We start from the raw sequence: 24857 nt of genomic DNA on the forward strand, positions 1-24857 counted from the left end.
TAAAATAATTTATCAGGAATTTATCCTATTTGTCACAGCCTATAAAATACTCTTAATATCTCCAGTAACAGTTACAACAATAAAAAGTTCTTTCTCAAAATTAAAAAGTACCAGAAATTATTTGTGATCTTGCATTAGCCAAAAGCAACTGCTGTCACTTTCAATTTTATCATTGAAAATGAAATTACTAACTGTATAAATTTTAATGACCTAAGAAATGAATTTGCAGAAAAATTGTCTGATCAATCAAGATATCATAATAATACAGTATTATTATTTATGATATACATACTATTATGACACCAAAATATTATTTTTGAAACTTGTAAATTTATGTTGTTAATCATCTATCGCTATTATCCCATTACGTTTTATAAACAATAAAATATTTTTAAAGGAAAAACTCTTTATATATCATTATCTTTAACAGCACTTTTTTACCCTGTGTTTTGAACTAAAAGACCCCAAGTTTTCATTTTGTACTGGGCCTCATAAATTATGTAAGTACTTGGCTAGGGAGTTTGATAAAAATTGATCAAAAAAATCCTTCAGATTTTATCAAAGGGTAGATAAGATATATTGAACAGTTTATTTTTTAGAATTGAGCTTGGAGTAAAGTTTTGAAATGACATCAGAAATTATATCAAACAACTAATCTGAGAAGTCAGCTTTTTTTTTAGTATTTGCCAAAGTATTATTTTGCTTATTTTACTTTATTAGTTTATAAAAAGCTAACAAGATTCATCCATCATCATCTGACATTTGAATTCCAATACACATTACTCTGAGAGAGGGCTTCAAGGAAGTCTTTCCATTTATCAGGCTTGAATTTCCAAAATGTGTCTATTTTTCACTTAAGAATTAAAGGATTAAGAACTACACAAATGCGTCAATTTTGACTTAAAAAATCTAAACATCATAGTTTTGATAAAAATTCCTACACTTGAGCCCGTCTGCTTCACACCCATCTGCAGCATTTCTCAGCTTGCAAATATACTAATAGAGAGTGATTAGATTTCCTGAAACTTTAAAATGAGCCCATCAACGTTCATTCTTTGCATTTTTATGTGACACTCGCACCATTATCCCAAAAAGAATTTTAGTTTTAAAAACAACAAACCTAAAAGTGATTAGGAATGCATATATTAACAGTTCACTATTTAGATTTCATCATGCTAGGCAGGCTTTGAACAATATCAATTCATTAGATTAGTAATTAGGGAGCAGTACCTGTGTAAAAGCTCCGTTAGAAGGATGTTTGTCCATACTCACTGTTCTATAATGCTTCTGTGTACAGGTCATACTCACTTTTTATTCTGCTCTTCTAATGGCTCAGTCTATTTTTTTTCTCTTCTGTTCCAGAATGATTCTTGGGGAAAGCAGTATTCATATGCGCTCTTCAAAGCCATGAGTCACATGCTGTGTATTGGGTATGGAGCCCAGGCCCCAGTCAGCATGTCCGACCTCTGGATCACCATGCTGAGCATGATCGTCGGGGCCACCTGTTACGCCATGTTTGTGGGCCATGCCACAGCTCTAATCCAGTCTTTGGATTCCTCAAGGCGGCAATATCAAGAGAAGGTAATTTGTTTTACCTCTAATATCTTCAACCACCTAGTTTATAAATTGAATTAATAGTGTTCAAGTTCACTATCCCCTCTCTCAAAAATACAATGAGATAAAATGCTTAAAGCAGGAAAATACAATCTGTTTTGATATTTTGAGGTTTCTTCAAGATGGTGCTCATAGCTTTTGTTTCTAGTTTCTCTCTTGAGTAATAGATTTTTAAAAAATCTCAATTTACATTCACAGACAAAACAGTTACATGTTTCAAAATGTATGAAGCCGACAAGATATTATCGTAGTTAATATTCTATCATATTTCAGCAGTTAATAGAAACTCTTCTCTAGTATATGTTAGAAAAATATGTCAGCTAATTAAATGGGGACAGGCAGGCATTGCACATGCCCCTCTGTGCTTCTCCGCATGTTATAATCATAATTTATATTACAATCCATATGCTTAGCTGAACATATGTTGCCCTTATATCTAGATAAGTCACCACACCCTCCAGTCTTAAAAATGCATATTAACAGATGCTATCGAGCATTCTTCTGTACAACGTGTTAATTAAAATGATCACTGCTCCAAACTTTTCCCAAAAGAGAGAGAAAAAATAAATATATGTAATGATTTATTCAGTGGATTATTTTTTCATCTGCTGAATTACTTTGGCTGGGGCTAGAGCTTGGATAGTTGGACAATGCTTACGTTCTTGACCAGACATCAGACACCTACTGAAAGATAAAATATTTCTTGACTGAAGGAAGAATTTATAATGTGGGAGCTCTCTTGAACACGACAGAGTATATAGCATGCACCTTGCCAAAGAGCATTTCTGAAAGCAATGGTTAAAATTGTTCTAGAATACTTCTCCTGGTAAGTGATAACAACTTAGACTCATAATTATTTACCAAACAGCAAAAGATCGTTTCTGTTGTTGCTTTATATACAGAAGTTTTCAATGCTATAATCATACAATAGGAGAAAGGGAACTTGCATACTTTATTTCCCTTGAATATAATTACACTGCCACTAACTATTATAGTGAACAAGTTGGTATTTGATTACTGAAGTAATGAAAGGTGAACTACCAAAGTTGTTTCGATGTTCATTTTAAAATAAAGCCTCCAATTAAACTGGAAAGAACAAAGAGCATAGTAAGGAAAAAGAGATTTTATACGTTGACTGACTGAAAATTTCATATTCAAAGAAATTTAACAAAATTTACGAGGATTTAAGAGAAGACTGCAACATGGTGTATTTTCTGTTACACTGTTTCTTTTTCATTTCCAGATGATATTGCTTTTAATAAAAATACTCAGGGGCCAGCCTGGTGGCATAGTGGTTAAGTTCACGCACTCCACTTTGCCACCCCAGGATTCCTGGGTTTGCATCCTGGGTGCAGACCTACACACTACTCATTAAACCATGCTGTGGAGGCATCCTACGTGCAAAATAGAGGAAGATTGTCACAGACGTTAGCTCAAGAATAATCTTCCTCACCAAAAGAAAAAAAAAAATACTCTTTTCTGTTTTGTCTGCATCATCGCTACATATTTTCTTAAAAACAAACGAACATTTTCAATTTCCAAATTGCTTTAATTAGCATTGTATTGCATATTAAGTGAATTCATAATTATCTTTTTAGACCTGCTATATAAGCCAAGTTTAACTTGGTAAACGAATTCATTTAACTACATAATCATAGACATTTATATGCAAAGGTGTTAGGATGTTTGCCATAATTCAAGTCACCAAGTTCATCTTACAACTGCTTAATAGAGGGCCAGGATCCTGGGGTAACCCTTTGTTACTGTCTGACATTTGGAACAACTTATTCAGAAACAGCTGATTAAAAAAGTCTAATTTTATTTTTTGGCTCCAAACCAAGAATTGTCAAGAAGTTTAGTTCTAGAATATTGTACTCATTTTCTAGTCAGTATAATTCAGAACAGGTCTTAAATTTTCCAAAACATTTTCATCACCCTCAAGTTGAACCCTTTACCCATTAAATAGTCACTCCCAATTTCATCTTCCCCCAGCCCCAAGGGAACTGCCAGTCTGCTTTCTATCTATGGATTTCCCGATTCTAGATGTTTCATATAAGTGCAACCAAGCAATATGTGACCTTTTTAATGTTTTCGAGGCTCATCCAAGTTGTATCATGTATCAGTGCTTCATTCCTTTTTATGGCTGATTAATAACCCATTGTGTTGATGTAACACGTTTTGTTTTTCCATTCATAAGTTGATGGACATTGAGTTGTTTCCTCCTTTGGCTATTGTGAATAGTGCTGCAATTTACATTTGTGTACATGTATTGTTTTGAGTACCTCTTTTCATTTCTTTTGAACAAATTCCTAGGAGTGGAGTTACTGGTTCATATAGTAATTGTATGTTTAACTTTTTGAGGAAATGCTTATTTTTGTAGTTAACATTTGTCTTTAGGTATATTGGAACCATCTGCAACAGATGCCTACAAAATTAATATTGATATTATTTTCACTGCCATTTACTCAGTAATAACATATTTTTAATGTAAAAGAGGGAGCTCTAACTAATAGCTTTTATAGTAGCCATTCAGAATGCACTGGTATTCAACCCATCTAATCTGGCTCCAGAATTCACTCATAGAATAACACTCTACTGTCTCCCCATCACTCATGGTACTGTTAGGCTCAAATGAATGTATTGGTCGAATCTAGTCTGCGGAAAGTCATACTCTAGCCCACTGTTTTAGTTTGGAATCTCAGAGTCATGTACTTCTTCCTTCCTAGGGAACATTGTTTCAGTCTGAGTCTCCCAACCTTAAGCAGTTCTATCATCCCAAGCAGTAGCATAAGGTCCTCTGATCTTGAAATTCTTATCTACAAAATATACCAATGCTAATAATCTGATGGGGCTATGATGTCATCATCATCATTGTCATTGTTACTATTTTCTCTTTTGACTAAAAAAAAGTGTGACGATCTTTATCCTTGTAACATTGCAGATTAAACTTTGACTTGAATCACAATGGATGCTGCTGACTTCGTGGGCTATCATGTTTTGTATTCTATTACATTTCAGACAGCTACATTTCCCCCTTCTCTCAGATATAGAGACTTTAAGGTGTGAGACAGGAGGTATTTAAAATGTGCCTCCCCCAATGCTCTGCTCTGGATCATCAGCAAGCTACATAGTTGCTGTAATTGGTCTATTGAAGTTCAACTTAGGAAATAATCAAAGACAATTGTATTTTTTGTCTCCAATGGTCACTTTAACTTTATTTAGTAAAGGTCATCTTTTCTGAGCAAGTTGCATCTTTTCCCACCCGCACCGAGGGCTTTTTGGAACTGGAAGCTAGAAGTGAGAAAGGTAGGCTTACTCCGTAGGCTCTTCTCTCTCCTGTCAGAAGTGTATTAGGAGCTGCTGTTTGTCGTCAAGGTAGGAGACAGCAGGAGGGAGGAAAGGGAAGGGAAGAGGCAGCTTAATGTGCCCGCTGGATGTGTCAAGCTAGTGTCCTTTGGTGGGTCTGGCAGATGCTTAAAGCTGACCCTTCCTGTGTGAGAGTCTTTGGGCTCTTGCCATGAGCCCCTTTGAGTCTCTCTCCCGCAATTTCCTAGATGAGGCCCTGAGCCTCTTTCTGCTGAGTGTTCCTTGCTCTACCAGGTGGCACTCTTGGACTGGACCCAAGATGTAAAGCTAGCCCCCTCTATGGCTCAGATCTGGTATACAGAGAAGCACTCCTGAATCCTTCTCTTAGCCTATCTCTTAGCACTTCCTTGCATTTTCCACCAAAGCAGTGAGGAGCCTTTCTCTAGCCTTCTCTGATTCCTTGGCAGGATTCAGACCCCAGTGTCAACAGACTATTTACATATTCTCAGATGTGATTCGGACCCAAGACACTTGTCTCCCAACTATGTGAACTTATTTCAAAGATCCCCAAGTGGTTTTCTTGAAGCTCTCCCTACCGGTCAATGTTAAGGTAGCCCTCCCACACCCCTATCCCAAAGGGGGTTGAGAAAGGGACTCATAGTGGAGCAATCACACTCTCCAAAGAAAGCTGCTCATTAATCCCACCAGGAGAATTCTCGCTCTACCCTCTGACCTCTGTGGAGCTTTGATGAGATTGAGACCTCTGGGAGTTTTGACCCTTGGATCACCCTTTACAGTTGTAAACCTGTGTATGAGAGAGTTTCTTACACAACCAATATTCTGATATCTCTCAGATTAGCAGCTCAGTTAACCTGAGGAAAAAACAGTAAATCCCAATCCAGCAGCCTTTTCGACCTCTCTTCATCTCAATACTCTTCTCAAACCCTCTTCCACAGATGTCATTGTCATATATATGATTTATATATATAATTGTTCCCTGGTCAAATAAGTTTGGGGATGTTTATTGAAAAAATGTATTGATTTTTTTCTTTTTGTTTTGATATAAATGTGTGTGCCCTGAACATTTAGTGTGTTGTGCGTGCCCGCCGTGCCAAACCCCAATATATTTCAAGTGACTAATGTTCACTTTGGAAAATACCTGTCTAGACACACTCTCTACAGTGATGATTCCTTTCTTTTTTAAGTGACCTTGGTAGTTACTTTCTTTTCTAGATATATGTGCAACTCATCTAGCCTTCATGAAATGACACTGCTTTTGATCATCTTTATACTACTGCATCTTAGTTCTTACCATGGACTCCCCTGGGAAGCCCACCATTATTTCTAGACTTGTCACTCTCTTTCCTGTCAAATAATTGTAGCAGCTTTTAGGTGTGCAATTTTCTCTCCATAATAAGAAAGAATTTTAACACAATACACATTATGAATTTAGAGTAAGAGATTTTCAATTCACCTTGGTATACTTGATGTACATGAAAGATTTTTAATGTGAAATTTGAATATGACCAAAGAATCACTTTAATTACGTGAGGAAATTGTCAAATTGAAATACCTTTATATACTGAATAGCTTCCTGAATGCATGGAGCAGACCGTATAAATCCAAGGCAGGTGCAGGAATGAGTCTTTTAAATAGCCTGTGCTTTCTAGTGGTGGAGCAGAAGACAATGAGCCAATGCTACTCCAGGCTTAAAATATTGATTATGTTGTATAAAATTTTAAAAATTGCTGATTCTTGGTTTAGTAATGGCAAGAAAATAAAATGCTAAATTTATTCAAAAGGACAAAATGATAAAATTTTGTCCATCTCTGCAAGAGTTTACGTGATGGCCATTAAAGGCCCTTTGGAATAAGAAAGTACGGTTTAATGTAAGTAGTCTCTTAACCATACAAGTGAGTTATATGTAATCCTATATGAAACCATGTTGAGTTATCCAATTTTGTGTAATCGTACCAAAAATATAAGATCTTGAACCTCATCAGTTCAGGCAAATGGTTTTTCTTGGCTTAATTAATAATCCATAGATCCTTATTCTTTCTTTGTAAATGAAGGACTGTAATCAGGACTAACACACGCATTTCTTATTCTGTAGAAATCTTTTTTCTTTTTTAATCAGTCTAATCTTCTGAATTTGTACAGTCATGCACAGCGTAATGACCTTTCAGTCAAAAACAGACCACATATAAGACTGTGGTCCCATAAGATTAGTACCATAAAGCCCAGGTGTGTCATAGGCTGTCCCATCTAGGTTTGTGGCAGTACACCCTATGATGTTCACACAATGACAAAATCACCTAACAACACATTTCTCAGAATGTGTTTCTGTCATTAAGTGACACATGACAACATACGCGAATGATATGACCAGAGACAAAAGGCTAGGCACCAAGACCTGCTCTTGTTTTCAAGCTACTCAAATTCTATTTACAATAAAATGCAGATTTCTGATCATTTAGAATAAAATGATTATGGTTAATATACTTATTTTCTTGGTAATATGCCCTTCGAGAAGAATTTTGCTGGAAGAGAAGTGGTGCCAAATCAATTTTTAAACTCTTTAGATGTCTTAACCAAATCTCCTTTCCAGCCAGATAATTACTGTTCTCTCAACAAACTAAATGATTCTGACCTGCCACACCCTTCATCCTGCCCCTGTACAAACTTCTACCACTTTCACTCGACATAGGTCTGCCCTTCGCTTTGGAAGGTTATGCCGTCTTCCTTGATCATCCCAACCTATAGAGATCTGTTTATCGTGTATATTCTGTCTGTCCATGGGAAGCGTAAGCACCATGAAGGGAAGACCTGTGTCTCTGCTGTTGTGTATTTCAGCCCCATACATAGAATCCTCAATACTGTGATGCTGATGATACAACAGTACTCCCATGGGACAGTGAGGATTAAGAATGTTTACAGTGGTCCAGCCTGTATTCTAACAGAAAAAGGAATAAGAGTTCATAATTTAAACTTTTCTGAATGCTGTCATTTGAGTATACATGAAAGCATCCTTTAAAAAACCTTTATCGTGTTATTTGTATGTGAACATATTGCCTCATGTGTTACAGCAAGTGCTTGCTTAGGTATGTATGTTTGTATGTATTTAGCTTAAACACAAGTCAATTTTTAGAAACTAAATTTTCAATCTGTTTTCCCCTCTGAAGTTCTAAGATTGATTTCCCTGTAAGTAAAAGGTATATTATCAAAGTGTCTTTCATCAGTGTTGAAGCAATTTCTTAGTTGCTGGGTTGTCAGGAGTGTGTTCTGCTTTAGGATATGATGGAACTCATTGCCTCAAAAAGATAGATGGGAGAGTTTGTGGCTGCTGTCATGTAATTCTGAATCCTCAATTAAAAAAAAAGGACTCTACGACCAGAGTAATGGCAGCACAAAGAGGAAAAATTTGGAATAATGGCTACGATGGTTTATAAATAATACTATTATTCAGTTAAAAAGAAAAAGAAAATTACATCCTGTTTTGCAACCTGTCTTCATTAGATCAAGACATTTATTCAGCTGAGCTGCTAATTTGGTTTACTCATTTTCTAGTATTTGTCTTCAGAGGAGCAAAGGGGCTTTGAAGTTACAATGATCTTGACCTTGGAAAATCATGTCGACCCAGTGCTTAAATGAAAAATGGCTTGATAACATCCTTCTCATTGAGAACATGCTTTGGGGGAAGACATCACTGTAAAATCTATGTGCATTCAACAAAATGTTTCACTTGCTTTTCTTCATTGTTTGTAAAGGCTTTCTTCCTTTCTTTGAAAGTGAGAATGCCGTAAGCACGACTCCCACATGTTCCTTAATTAGTTGGAAAGATTTCCAATTTGGCTATTCTGTATCCTTTGCTTCCCAGAGCTGAATTTCACGTATGCTGGTGTGGTAAAGTGGTAGTACTGCCAAATGAAAGATTTTCTCAGAGGACAACAGCAGTGCCATAGTCCTGGGGTTAGCTTGATGTGGCCACTTCAGCTGAACAAATCAGGCTCCTGGCAGAACGTTAATACTTCACATTCTCAGCTGTGAAGAATATTTTTTACATTAACTAAGTACTATTATAAAGAGACATGTAAGTAAAAGGAGCGAGTTTGGGGCTGTTAATTTAACTAAGGAGAAAAATAGAATTTTGCCAACTGTAAATCTTTTCTGCCGCTGATTTTCTACTTTTGTATTTTAATATATCCCACTGGCAGAGAGATGGTATTCCCTCTCACTCAGTGATACCCTCTGTACAAACACTCGATGTTATATGCTGAGATTCCCCATGTCTTTGCTGTAGGTATTCATGGTTTCAGGCTGTGCAAGATGCTAAGGATTTGTCCTCACCAGTCATTCCTTTAGTTCTTCTCAGTTTACATTTATCATTTACAGCACATATGACAGCTTCTTGTAATGGCTCTAAAGTACAGTTGCATTTTCTACTATTTTCTTTTACTGATGGACCTACAAATTTAATTTTTTAGAAGTGTTTGAATTTTCATTTGAATGTACTCCCTGAAGTTCTCTTTGAAGTGTTTTGCTGTATTGTGTTTGTGTCCCTTATGTGTCATAAGACATTACTACGCTCTTAAGCATTTGCACGGGGCAGAAGCTGGTCACCAGGGACCTGCTAATCTGACAAGAACCCACAGTCGACAAGAATCACTGCATGCAACTGGCATTTGCTAGTCAGATCACTGGGATCCATTTGAAATGGACCTTGAAGAATGCAAGGGAAATCAGCAGGCATAGATTGTCACCATAGGAAAAATGTCCCAGAAAACAGCCCTAATTTTGAGAAGACTTCTGGCAGACAGGAAGAAAATGTGCAAAGGCCCAGACGTGGATATATGTGAGGAAAATTGAATTATCTAGTTTGAATGAAGCAAAAACTACCTTTCTTGGGAAAGTGTGATATCAGACTGGGTTATGGTCCACCTAAGAACAGTTTTGAATGTTGGAGTTATGAGATTGTGCATCAGGAAAAGGATGTCCCCAGCAAAATTTTAGCAGTAGGATGTAGTAATCAGAGCTGTCTTTTAGGAAAATAAATCGTAGTAGTGCAGGAGATATGATATACTCCTAACCTAGATTGTAAGTTTCCAAGATCAAATAAATCACTGCATAAATGCTTACTGATAGAATCATTAACCAACCATATTAAACAGGAATAGGAACTTCAGCTTCTTAAGTAGATGGGGATACTCTGATTAATAAAATTACTGGGAATGACATTCTTCTATAAGAAAGTAGGATCCAAATAATCTTCAGAGATAAAATGTGAGTTGAATCTCAAAATAATCCATTTTTTCAATGCCTATTTATTGAATGCTTACGATATGTCAGGCCTGGCGCTAGATGCTATGCATACAAAGTGAGCAAATAGACATGGTACCTTCCTTCATCAAGCTTCTTGTCGTGCAGTGAAGGGGCGAGGGTGTGTATGACACCCAGTAACAAGATTCATAGAAAGCAATAAATTATAAAAATTTTAAAGTGCTGTGAAGAGAATGTGAAGGCATAATAAGAGATTTAAAACTTTGAATTGATTCATATGGGGGGACGTGGTAGGGGTTGGGGAGAAGAAAAAATGATATTTAAGAAGAGACCTCAAGAATGAGAGGATAGTGAAGTAAACAACATGGGAAAGAAGCACTGAGTGTGGAAAAGCTTGCCATGATTCAAGAACAGACAGAAGGAAATTATGACTAGACTAGAGAGAAAATGACAGGCTCTAGATGAGACTGGAGAAATTGACATGGTTCAGATTGGGTTGGACCTCATAGGCCTAGTTAGCCATGTTGTATTTTAACCTAAATACTATGAGAGTCTAGTAAGAATTTCAAGCAGAAGAGTGGTATGATTAGCTTTGCATTATTTTAAAGAGTGTTCAGTTAACAATGTGTATAATCGATTAAAGGAAAGCAAAAAATGGCCTAGTTTTCTTTGGTATTAGGCAAATAACCAGTGCTAATTTGCAAAAACCAAGGTAGGATTTCAATTTTAGTAGGTGGAAATATTGAACAGGCCATTCCAGACTGAATAAATACTACTTAGGGCAAATGCTGAGCTGCTGTAAGAAAGGGATCCAACAATTCAGTGACCTAAAGAACTTTATGATTCCATGGATAAACTTTGTGAGATAAGAGGCCAGGTCAGTGGTATGGCACAGCTATGGTCATTTTCAGAAAGATTCTTCCAAGTTATTCTTCCACTATCCTCTAGGATCATGTTTCCCAAATTTTAATATGCATCATAATCACCAGGAGAGCTTGTTAAAACAGATCCATGGGCTCGACTCCCAGAGTTTGTTATTTGTTAGGCCTAGGGTGAGGCCTGAGAATTTTCATTTCCAACAAGATCTCAGGTGCTGCTTCTACTCCTGCTGCTGGTCCAGAGACCACCCTTTGAGAACCACTGCCCTAGAGTACTGTTCTTGCTGGTGTGTTTGAAGCTGTGCCATGGACATGTCTGTCTTCTAGTTCATGAGAGGAGGAAGGGAACATGGAGAGACACACACATCACTTCTACTCACATGTCATTGATGAGAACATGGTCATGTTGCTACTCAAGAAGGCTGAGGAATTTAGGCTAGCTGGGCAGCTCTATGACCAGCTAACAACTCCATATATTTGGAAGAGGCAGAGAGCAGATTTAGTTGGGAAACTAGTGGCCTCTGCCATAGATACTAGAATGGAGGCAAGAAAATGCTTGGAATTTTCTAGGAAACTGGTACACTTTGGATAGTCATGGACAACTTGAAAAACAGTAGTAGAGCTAAGACCTAGAGCCATTTGTATTTGGTTTGGTAAACAATGGAGAGCCATTGAGACTTTGAGTTACATGGTCAGGCTCTGTAAGATGATAGATGATAGAGAATGAGGAGATACACAGAACAAGAGGTGATGAAGAATAAAATGGAGGGAAGAACTTATGTCTTCCATTAAGCCATCTGTTAGTAAACTTGCAATGCATTATCTGCATTGCTTCTTATGCACTGTATCTTATCTACCAGAGTAATGAAGTGTATTTAAATAAAACAGTAGCAGAATGCATACTCTTTATTAACAAAGATATCATTATAAAAAATCCATTATATAAAAAATTTATGTACCAATAATTTCATTTCCCTTGCCTTTTCAACTATGATTTGATCATTCATTCTGAATGACTAACATGGATTTTCTCTGTCATTTTCAAGAAAAAAAATTTGTATAAAACAAAATTGCACTAGATGTATCATAAATAGTATTATAATTCACTCTCTGAAGTTAGAATTTTTTTCTTTCTGGAGAATACATGAAATGAGATTAGACTTATAAATTTTGAACTGAGTATATTGATAGAATGAACTTGAAATACAAATTAAGAACTTTTGATATATAAATGAAGCAAGTATAAACCACTTTGATGCAAAATGTTTTCAACTTTTTTCCTAACAAAACCAATATTTTACTTAAAGGGTACAAACGTATATTCAGATAATATAAGATAGATGATTATATTTCACATTCACAATGTAAGCTTTGCCAAGTGAAATTATCTTAGATTAGTATATTCATTTTAAAAGATTTCTTGCTGTCCTCCTACTTCAACAAGTTATTATCAAAATTAATGAACTAAAGTGGCCAGTCTGGTTGCCTAGTGGTTGTTTAGCATGCTCTGCTTTGGTGGCCTGGTTCAGTTCCCAGCTGCAGACCTACACCATTCATCAGTGGCCACATTGTAGCAGCAACCCACATACAAAATAGAGGAAAATTGGCAACAGACTTTAGCTCAGGGCAAATATTCCTCAGGCAAAAAGAGGAAGAGTGACAAGAGATGTGAGCTCAGGACAAATCTTCCTCAGGTTAAAAAAAAATTAATGAACTAAAATTTTGAAAGTTATTTAAGCATTTGGGGAAAAGCCATTATGATAATACTTAGCATTAGCGTATTTAACGAAAAATGATCTTCAACTTCAGTATTACAATTTTATTAAGTAATATTTAGAGAGGATCCAAAAGATCTATTAAATAATACAAATACATTATTTCAAATTCTTCCCCAATGAGAACACAAAATACTGAATTTCATTTTAATGCCATGATTTCTCCTTTCATTTCCCAGTGGTGAGATGATCATGAGGGCACTGAATTATTTTTTCAGTTATTAACAGAAATATCTCCCTTCTTTGGAGCTCAGATTGCTGGTAATAATGACTGCCTGACTTAATCTCCACCCCTTAATTTTGTGGAAAAGTAACACATTAGAAGCAGATGCAGAGCTGCTAAAGGTAGGTGCATGGAGAGGAACAAGAAAGAAGAATCTACAAGCAAGAGCAGGAACAAGAAAATGATAAAAACCACATTCAGCAACTAGAAAGCCAGCCCCAAGGCACCATGCACTGTAGGACCACAGCTCATGTGCATGGATAGCTTTCAGTGGGTTTAGATCAGGCTCTGGTTGGAGGACTCTCATCCCACATCTGGGCTCCACCAAACTTTGATCAATTTATAAAATATATTGTTACTAAGCTGAGAGTTGCTTCTATTTTGATGGCATCTAGTGGGCATATTGTAAAGCTGAGTTGGTTCTACAGATATGAGAATTTGGGGTCAGATGTGCGGTGAGTAAGATATGAGGAGGCTCCGAATCACACAATGGCCATGCTCAGAAAAGAATGCACAGTTCATGCTTCCTGCACTAGCAGCGAACTTTCTCAAACAGCCACATGGGGCTCAGGTAGAAGATGATAATTGTGGAATTTTGTTTTCCAGGTTGCCCGAACTTACTTTTTATTTTTAATTGCATTCGCCATTTAATTACTCCATTGTTCATCCAGAAGTTTTAGTACTTATAAAAACATTGAAATTCTAAAAAACACTGAAAGGCACCTTTTAAAAGGTGGTAAATTTTACTTAAAATATCAGGAAAATTTGCAATTGGTTTGAGGAATGATTATTCTGAAATATATTTAAATGTTTTTAAAGAGTAAAGGGATAAAAACCTTAATTGTCTGGAAGTTTTCTTTATTGGAACACTGTTCCCCAATTGGATGACTCATTCTTTCCAGCTTCTTGGCAATAATATTATAGCCTCCTAGTCATGCAAGCTCCAGGAAGTTGTATGTTGGAGAAACCACAAAATTTAAAAACTTAAATTTATAATTCAGTTCTCTCTTCTTTTTGTAAGTGACTCAGATGACTACATTAGAAATTTCAAAAAATTAATAAAATTTTCTTTATGCAATCACAGTGTAAGCCCTTCTATTAGCAATCTGAGAAATCTATCATAAAGAATGCTATAGACCATGTTTTATAAAAATATAAAAACATTCCATTATTCATCTCAGTTTTAGATATTAATAACTGGAAGCTGAATCTACGCAATTCTAAAGAATCATAACACAGAAAATAGTCAGTATTCTGAGAATGAGTGTGCCTGGGGCTCACTAGTATTAGAACATATCCATAAGAACAAATCTGCATTTTTTTAAGTGGCCAAATTATCATCCAGATAATTAATGCTATATAGACAATATTACCATAAATGTTTTCTTACTTTAAAAACTATGAGGTTAAATTTTTTGGATGGTTTCAGAATTGGAAAGAAGGAAGATTTTTCAGTTTAGGTATCCTTATTATGATTTTACTCTCAATTCATTCACATTATAGAGATAAGAAGCTTGAGATCCGGAGAGATTAAATTATGTTGCACATTCACACATCTAACTAGCTGAGTGGCAAAGAAACAAAACAGGATTCTTATTTTCCAACCCAGTGTGCTTTGGAGAGATGCATAGGTAATCAAAGAGGATAAAATTTCAGAAGTACTTTGCAGATCAGCCCTTGCATTTTTCTTCCAACCTCCAAAAACAGACCATAACATTCAAAGAAGACCCATTTGTGAGCTAAAATTATTATTCTAAGATGGTAGCATTTGTATAGACAATTTTTTTGAAAATGGCATTTTCCTCAGGTCAAACATCTGTGAGCAGGTTAATTACATTCTTCATTTGTTGAGCCTTTGGGTTGTGATGCTTAGAGTGTAAGTGCGCATTGTATCCAAGTGTAAATAACTTTTCACTTAAAAATTATTTTGCCAGTGCAGTTTAGGTGCTTTCAGCTTTTACAGTAAATTTGCACTTCAGAAAACCAATTTTCATGATTTTTATTGACAATAAAATAGTATCCCACAGATGTCATATTGTCCCAAAGTTCTTCTTTGGCTATATTGAGTATAATATCGACATCATTCAGATGTCTATGAAGGCTATTAATATCTTCGTACATTCATCAATCAGATTTATACACAAGCTTTGCATTTATCTGAAAGAAAATGTACTTGGCACTGCAAACAGATCTATGACTGCATAGAGATCTAAAGGGAAACATGAGTACACCATGTGGCTGATAGCATTTATCATTAGAACCGCCCAACAAACTCTTAGAGGAATTATTTTTCTTGTTCACTAATTGGAGAAACTTTGGTATAAATGGATTCTAAAACTTATCTCAGGACACAGAGCTTTTCACTGTTTTAGAATGTAAATAAATGTCATTTCCATGGGTTCTGCTAGCAACTTTGTATATGTTTCTCAGATTTCGTGTAAATTCCATTTTTTTTCTGGAGTAGAAGTATATGAAAATACTACCTTGGTTAGTATTTTATTCCTTCATATTTTAGTATTAAAATCTTTCTGAAAAATATTAAGTATTTTTGACATCTAGAAATAGCCCATTATTTTAAATGAGTGAAAGTTAATAGTTTTCTTAATTCCTCATGGAATTTAAACCTAGTTGTAGATTTTGAAATTAGGTACTCGTATTTTAAAATTATAATTGTTTATTTTTTCAGGAAAATTAGTACAAAAATTATGATAATTTAAAACAAGATGTGATGGCATTAAACATACAAAAGGTATCGTCTCATAGTAATCTATAACAAATTATCAGATTATTTGAGCGATAATGTTGGCCCCGATGTTCCCATAATGATAGGAGGGACGTCCTAGGATGTATTGTTTTGTGTAGAAGCTCATCTGAAATTTTTATATCATAGATTAAATTTATACTAGTTCTGAGCATGTCTCTGAGATTTTTCAGAAGAATATTAAATTATCTTCAAAGGTATTAGGTTTTGTGGAGAATATACCTTATTAACAGACTATGATCTTTACTTCTGCACCTGCTATTTCTATACTTACTGAGATTCTCACATAAATTAATTTTAAGAAATTTATAAGGAATCTAGCTTTGTTCTCTTGGAGAGAGCTTTGCAATATCTAACACCTCTCTTCTAATGGAAACACTGTATGATTCAGTGTAGCTGAAGATAGCTGTTAATAATTACTGTGCTCACAGTACTTATCTTGACAGTGCCATTTTCTCTGGAAAAGAAAATAACATTTAATATTTTCTAGTTTTACAAAAAAGTAAGAAAATTAACCTCACTTTGAACAAGCAACAGAATGTCTTAATTGCTTAGTCTCAGGAAGTTTCCTGTGTTGTGAGGAACAAAAAGATTTCTTTATTGTCCTCTGACACTGACATATACTATTATTGTATCTATAGTATGTAAAAGGAGGTAGAAGTCTAACAAGGGCACACAATGTACAAGGAATTCATTGATGTCTTACCAGGTGTCAGGGCCATGAAGTCTTATATTGTTTAAGTTTTTCTTGTTTTCGTTGTGGTAAATGTGCATAACATAATATTTACCATTTTAACCATTTTGTCTGTACATGTGTTATAAACATATTTAATAACCAAGAACTCAGAAATTTAGAATATGAATGCCCTCATCACCTCACCCCCAATATAACTTAAATTCTTCCATATGTCTTCTTAGAATGCACTAGATGTCTGTAATACATGCAGAAAATAATGGATCCATCCACTGCAAACTTATTCTTTGGGTTCTTGCATTCTCACTTAATAATATATCTTTAACATATTTCTGTATTTGTCCTTCTTTTAAAATTTAATTTTATTGACATAATAACACTTAACATGAGATCTACCTCCTTAAAATTTTTTTAAGCATACAATGTATTATTAGCTTAACTGAAGCTTTATGCCTATTGATCAGTAACTCCGTATTTCCTCCTCCCTCCGGCCCCTGGCATCCACCATTCTCTTCTTTGATTCTATAAATTTGACTATTTTAGATATTTCGTATAACTGGAATCATGCAGTATTTGTCTTCCTGTGACTAGCTTATTTAACTTAACGTAATGTCCTAAAGGTTCATCCATGTTCTTGCATATTGTGGAATTTCCTTACTTTTAAGGCTGAATAGTATTCCATTGCATGTCTATACCACATTCATCTGTTGATGGACCTTCAGGTTGTTTCCATATCTTGGCTATTGTTACTAGTGCTACAGTGAACACAGGAGTGCTAATATCTTGTTGAGATTCTGATTTCAATTCTTTTGGATAAATACCCAGAAGTGGATTGCTGAATCATTGTGGTTCTATTTTTAATTTTTTGAGGGACTTCCATGTTACTTTCCGTAGTGCTGACACCATTTTGCATTTCCAGCAGCAGGGTGCAAGGGTTCCATTTTATCCATGTCCTCACCAACATTTATTGTCTTTTGTTTTTTTGATAATATCCATCCTGACAGGTATGAAATGATATCTCATTGAGGTTTCGATTTGCATTTCCCCAATGATTGATGACATTGAGCATTTTCTCATATACTTCTTGGCCATTTGTATGTCTTTGGACAAAAGTCTATTCAAGTCTTTAGCCCATTTTGTAATTGAGTTATTAGTTTTTCTTATTATTAAGTTGTAGGAGTTCCTTGTAAATCGACTTCACGCTTTTTTTTTCTTTTTGTTGTGGTATGCAACCATCACCACTATCCATTTCCAGAGCTTTTTCATCATCCCCCAAAAAAACACTGTACCTAGTAAATAATAACTCCCATCCTCCCTATTTGTTTTTACTATTAACTTTTAGATGCAGTTATACTTCTACTATCAAGTAGTAGTTGAATAAGTTAGCAGATATGTCAACAAAAAATGGAACCTGAGATTGTGTTCCATATGCCTCGAAGTGCTACCCAAGCCCCTTTTTATGTGTTTTTATGGAAATTTTTGTACTCTAAGCTTTCTTCGTAGATCTTATATAGATTTATGGTAGTCATGATTTGTTATTTATATTCTTTCTTTGAGAAGGCAAATAAAAACATAGGAACTTTCATAAGACATTCAGGACAATCAAGAAATATCTTACTGCTTTGGATTAATTATAAAGATAAAGTTTTATTTTTGTTATAATATCATTTCAGACTTTATCCAGCCCATTCCCTTTCATTTCCAAACTAAAATGTAAGGCTGTTTTGATTAATCCATCTTTGACTATTGTCTCATAGGTTGTTTGAAATTAACTCAAAGTAGGAAACCAAATCTCATTTTTATCTATTTTTAAAAGTTATTTTTTGGCAACTTGTTATCACAACATATGTTGAAGAATAAGCTCACTTAAGATATGGGGACCATCTCTAGAAACATCTCTAAATTTAACTTGATTTCAAATAATCAAAGTTATACATAAAATATTAGTGTTTCAAACTTAACTAGAGTTAGCCCTTCATTTCTCTCAGCCATTGCATGCCTTCACAATATTTTTGACTATATTGAAAGTTCCTTTGAGGCCAGAAAGGGTAATTTTATGTTCTATTTAACTCCTCGAGTACCAAATAAATATGGCATTGGTGCATAGGTAGCACTTAGCGTATTTCTTAAATGAAATGAATAAAAGTTAAACAGATATCTACATAATTTTCCTTTGGCCACTGTGATTATGAATTTAGAGTCCCTTTCTATCTTAACTTTAGTTAAGGTTGGTTTATTCCTTTTCAAATGAGATCCTCTTAAAAAGTGAAACGAATTATTGCCTGTTATTATTCTTATTGTTGAAATTGCTTTCCTCTTATTTTGTATCTATGAATCATTTTTTACTTATGTCTTAACAAAAATAATATGGAGGAAAGAGATACACATTTTACTCTTATAATGAAGATTTTATTCTTGAAAAACTAACTTTGTAGTATTCACCTAGAATTTATTAGCTAGTAACTTGTAAATTGGTTTGATAAATTTAACTTATATTTGGAAAAATTCAAATCATCTTTTTAAATAGAAATATTTCTTCTATGTGGTTTGAACACATAAAATCTAAAATCACTAGAATGTTTTACATTCAGAAAAAAGTGTACTTTTCTGATAGATAGTTCAAAGACCATGTTAAGTGAGCCTTTTCCTAAGTAATGTTGCAGATAAGAGGACCATATCATAGAAAAATGCACGTGAAAGAAAAACAACTGCGAGTGACCCAACATTATAAAACTAATCAGTGGATGGATTGATGGATAGATGGATGGATGGATGGAAAGGTGGACATCAATTATTTATAGAGCTCCACATGAGAGGGGGTTACTTAAGCTCCCAGTGAGAGCTGGAAAAACACGTTCTGATGTTTCCTGGCTCCAGCCTTGTCTTCAACCTCAGGAGGAAACACATGTAGTGGCTCCAAAAGGGAACACTTCTCCATTTCTAGGAACACTTTCTAACTGTCTATGTATTGTTGTTAAGGAAATTAGTGTTCTTGTTCATTAATTATGATAGTTAACAGGGCTATCTTAGTCTCTTTGGGCTGCTATAACAAAATACCATAATACCAAAATACCATACCAGGTGGCCTTATAAAGAACAGAAATTTATTTCTCACAGTTCTGGACTGGGAAATCCAAGATCAAGGCACAGGCAGATTCAGTGTCTTGTTATAGTCTGCTTTCTGGTTCATAGATGGCATCTTCTTAGCTGTAATCTCACGTGCAAAAGGGGAAAGGGAGCTGCCTTGGGCCACTTTTATAAGGCATTAATTCCATTCATTAATGAGGGCTCTGCCTTCATGACCTCATCACCTCCCAAAGGCCCCACCTCCTAATACCATCACTTTGGGGTGTAGGTTTCAGGTATGAATTTTAGGGGGACATAAACATTCAAACCATAGCAAAAGATATCAAAACTTGACTTAAGAATTAATATTTTCCAAAGTACCAAAGAATAATAAAATATGCTGAATGGTATGGTGGCCATGGGGATAATGAAAAGATACCACGTTAAGAATTCAAAGACTTGGTTTTATTTCTGACATTTACTAACTAGATGTAAAACTTGTGTAAATGCACCTCCTGTTTTGGGCCTTTTTCCTTCGTCTGTGAAATGAAAGGACTGGAAACAATTATCTCCATAGTGCCGTCCAGCTCTGAATGTCTCCTATACTAAATATATGTTAATCTCCCTTGTACTATTCAAAAGACATTTTAAATGTCTTTTGGGTCATCTTTATAAACATTCATTATAAAAACCATCATTATACAAAAAATCCTTATAAAAATTCATTAATGTATAGTACTCATTGGGGATATAGGGTAAGGAAATTCCCTGTCTTAAAATTATCTGACTCTTTTCATTCTATATAAATGACATTTTTTATGCTAGCAATTACTTTTAATATTAAGTACCATCTTTCTATATAGCCCTCTGGGGGGATTTCCTTCCACTAGCTTTGGATTTATAGCTACAATCTAGTTTGCTGTGGTATTACACATTTATAGTGACACCCAATCACACAGCTACTTGACTTCCAACAATCTCAAGTAGGTCAGTCACAAAGCCAGAAGTAATTTATCTAAAATACCTCTGAGTCTTAGGGAAATAGGTGTCAACATGTAGGTATAAAGGATGTTTGCATTTCTTGCCGTCTCGAATACTTAACATCTCTTTACCTAATTTTACCAAAAGCCATTAATTTTGTTCTAGATTAGTTTGAGCAGGCAGTCTGACAACAAAGGCTGTACAGATTAGGTTGCAGGTGATTGTGTATAAAACAGATCCCAAAGTGTTTGGAAAGTTATGGTGAAAAATTGATCAGATCACAAAAAAGGAGCTAGAGAAACACCAGCAGATATAGGCAAGGACAATTTAGTGGAAAACTAACAGCCCCACACAACTTAAAAGCATCTGAGATGAGAAATGAAGTTAAGTGGAAGCCCTAGGAAAAAGCAATCCAAACTATGGAAAAATCCAGTGGGTAACTATGCACTATGTATAGTAGAGGAAGTGTTATTCATAATGCTTACCGTGAATCATCAAGAACAGTTTAAATTATATTCAGTATGCTCTATTTACTGTGGCCACGAATAAAGGATTTGAGAGTGATTTAGAATCAGAGTTCTAAAGCTGAAAGAAATAAGTCTGAGTTATGGAATGCAGAGATCTCCAACTTTGAGATCTCTGGGGAGACAAAGATATATCTTATGTTCCTTTCTATTTGAAATTTTAGTATGTTTATATAAATACTTTAATTTTGTATCCTCTCATATTTCCGCTTCCTTGGCCATATTTCACGAGTGTCCTTGTTTGTGCCATTGCAGGAATTTTTTGCTCATTAGGTTGGTCATAATTTAGGAAACTAATATTTATTTAGCACCACTCTATGCCATATAATATTTAATTCTTAAATTTAGTTTCTCTAATTTCTGTTATACTCTTTTATCAGAGGGAGAAACAGATGATCAAGGGAGTCAAGTTATTAGTGCAAGGCTGTGTAGACCAAAAGAAATAGAGTTGAAATTTGAATTCAGGTCTGTCTTCAAAGGGGAAGTTCTTTCCAACGTGTTCTGCCTCCCCTCCTAAGAAATCTTAAAAGAAGGACATGAATATTGGCCTTATCTTCAGTCCCGTGAAACACATTTCTCCCTTAAATTGTACAAGTTCAGAAGTCACTTTTTAAGTGGTCATATTTGTATTTTTTATTAATAATTAATAAATGCACAAAATTTCAACTAATCATGAACTGAAGAATGGAAATTAGGTTCAGGACAAATGGAAAATTGTATAATTATCGTGGAATCTTATAGTCTTGGAGTGATTCCTTGTGTCTCTCGATTTATTCACTACTGGTTCCACCATTTTCCTTCATCTACAACTGTCCATTTTTGCTTGGGCACTTTCCTTGACAGGGAGGTTACAACTTCACAGGGCACACATTTATTTTGAAGTGTTTTAATTTTTTGAACATCAAGCCTTCTGTGAATTTGTCATCTGTCTCTTTATAGCTCCTAGCCACTGTCCCTAGTTCTGCCTGGTTTAGCAGAGCACACTAAGTCAAACCTTCTGTTTCAATTATTTTCTTTTCCAGGATAGTGTTCCTAGTTTTCTCAACAGGTCCTCATAAGCTATATTTTCCTCAAATTGCAAACTCCTGGTGGCTTTCTTCTTATCCTAGACTAGTGCTTCTCAAACTGGGGTGAACGTTGGAATCACCTGGAAGCCTTTAAAAATGAATACTATCAGGAAGTCACAATAGATTTTCACTGGCTTCATTAACAATATGCAACACGTAATCTACAGGAAATCTGGGCATATGTTCTGTGTGTGAAGAACATGGTTCAGAGTCCCAGCTTCACACTGAAATCACTCTACAGTCCTGGGCATGTTATTTCCCTCGTGTGGATCTCCTTATCTTCATGAAGATATAAACATAATTATGTCTGCCCTGACCACCTCATGGGGTAGCTGGGAAGAACAAATGTTCTTTGTAAACCATAAATCATCATAGAAATATTATCATAACTATTATCATCACCATTAAATTTTTAAAAAGTAGATTACTTTCTAGTAATTCTTATTAGAATAAGAATTATTCTACTAATATATTCCATAACTTCTGTAGCCTTTTCTTACTTTTTTAGCCTTGAGATATTCTTTTTCTCATTATTATTTATCTAAGTGAATATAAGACAATCACAGAACTCCTCAACAAATGTACACATTTGTGGATCATCAATAAAAAGAATAAAAAGGAGAATCTAAGTTATCAAATGTCCCATTTGGTTCAGTTATCACTCTGCTGCCCTTTATTTCTTTTATACTGTATGCACGTGAAATAATATTTATCTTCAGCATTTTTATGTGTTTTCTGTTTAGTTAAGAACACCATTCTACAATCAAAAGAAACTTTTTCCATTCTTTGCTCTGTCGCTAACAATCTCTGTGGCCTAAACAGAGTTGCAGAGAAAGTACTTGGAAAAGAATAAAGAGGCAAATGAATGTAATGAATGATAAATATCAGTCTGATTTAGGAAAAAATGGTTTATAATCATAAAAACCTTTAAATACCAAGAAAAACCTATTATAGGCTCCACTATTTAAACATTTGATTTATGTTTTCATTTATTTATAACCTCTTAGTTATCTCTTCCTTCTACAACAACTTGATGCTAAAGTACAGAAGAGAGATGAAACAATTTATGTGTCAACTGTTTTTCTAATCTGAACTATAATATTATGTTGGTGATGTGCGCAGTGTATTCTGGAGCACTAAAATATCTGCTTTACTGTAGAAAAAAATTAAAGTGCTGAAATATTTTTAGGGCAGGAAAATTGTAGTCCAAATGAATTGAGTGTTTCAGTTAACACGTTTATTTTATTGTAGTTTACTGATCCTAGGTTATTTTCATTTTTAGGAGTTTTATTCCTATTGGGTTTTTTATTTGATAATATTAGAGAAATACAGTTGTTATTAATCAAATGTGTGAATAGTTGGTTGTTTCGTATAAAGTTATGTCTATTTGTGGAACAAAAACAGTTTTCTGTTTTTCACACTGTAATATTTTAATATACTCCATTAGCAGTGAAATAGACCCATGGTGTTATATTTTTACAGGAAATATGAATCTCATACATTTCCATTTTCCCAAGTGAAAGTTTGCTGTGAGTCTGTTTAAATTCCACCCAGTGAAAGTAAGATTCTAGTCAGACGTTGAGTCCTTAGCACAGTACATTTAGCTGCTGTTGTTGTCATTGTTACAAACTTGAAAGCTGAATTGAACAGAATACAGAGCTAAAATTATCCAGCAGAGGTTCTCCTACATCAGCTTTAGCTCAGCTTGAACTACGATTAAATTTTGTTACACTCATGATCCAGAAAGATCAATTAAGTCAATGATTTTCACACTTTTTTACCAAGTACAACTAAAAAGTAGAGAAATTTAAACACATACACTGGAATGTTTTGGGGTATGGACAAAAGCCACATCTCAATGTGCGAATTTATTTCAAAGTTCAAATTTTACAGTATATTGTACAATTTATTGTATTTTAATATTACAAGGCTTTATATTTGTCACCAGTGAGGACAATTGATGATGTGGGAAGCTATGGTATCTTTGTTGTCTTCTCTGCTACTCTTGTACTCTCTACTGTATTTCCAAGCTCAGGAGTACTAATCAGATTGAGCTCAGTGGACACGGGATAGTCATGGAAGAGAACAGCAGGAGAGTAGGTCACATATGGCCTTGTAGGTCATTGAAAGATTTCAGCTCTCACTCTACATCCAGAATATTTGGAAGGTTTTAAACAAAGGCATGACATGGTCAGACTTACCTTTTAGAAGGATAATACTAATTACTGAATTGACAATAAATTATGAACAGTCAAAAGATGAAGCAGAGACCAGTTAGAAGTCTCTTGAAGTCATCCACATAATAGATGATGATGACTTGGACCAAGTGTGTAGGAATAGAGAAGAACAGATGAATACATTGTAAAAGCAGATCCAGGAATGTTACTGAGCAATAAAAAGTAAAAAATATCTACTGACATATGCAATAACGTGGATGTATCTCAGAGACATCATGCTAAGTGAAAAAATGCCAGCTGCAAAAGATTACATTTTGTGTTATTCCATTTATGTAAAATTCTGGAAAAGATAACACAAGTGGCAGAAACCAGATCAGTTCTTTTACATACGTATATGTGTGTGTGTGTGTGTGTGTGTATTTTCTTTTGAAATCGATCACCAGTACTCACCTTTTGTTAAAGGCTGGGCCCTGCTTAAACAAGACCTGTTTGGTTTTTCTCACTCTGCGGTGCT

The 24857-nt window shown here is 34.9% G+C and overlaps 1 protein-coding gene across 1 annotated transcript in view; it reads left to right on the forward strand.

The window, feature by feature from the left end:
• Nucleotides 1–24857, forward strand: part of HCN1 (hyperpolarization activated cyclic nucleotide gated potassium channel 1) — a 368640-nt gene that overhangs the window by 260221 nt on the left and 83562 nt on the right. The window contains exon 4 of the mRNA XM_046672402.1: nucleotides 1363–1581. Coding sequence (XP_046528358.1) covers nucleotides 1363–1581 — 219 coding nt within the window. The remainder of the gene's footprint in view (nucleotides 1–1362; nucleotides 1582–24857) is intronic.

Source organism: Equus quagga, chromosome 9 (assembly GCF_021613505.1).
Source record: "Equus quagga isolate Etosha38 chromosome 9, UCLA_HA_Equagga_1.0, whole genome shotgun sequence".
NCBI classification, from domain to species: domain Eukaryota; kingdom Metazoa; phylum Chordata; class Mammalia; order Perissodactyla; family Equidae; genus Equus; species Equus quagga.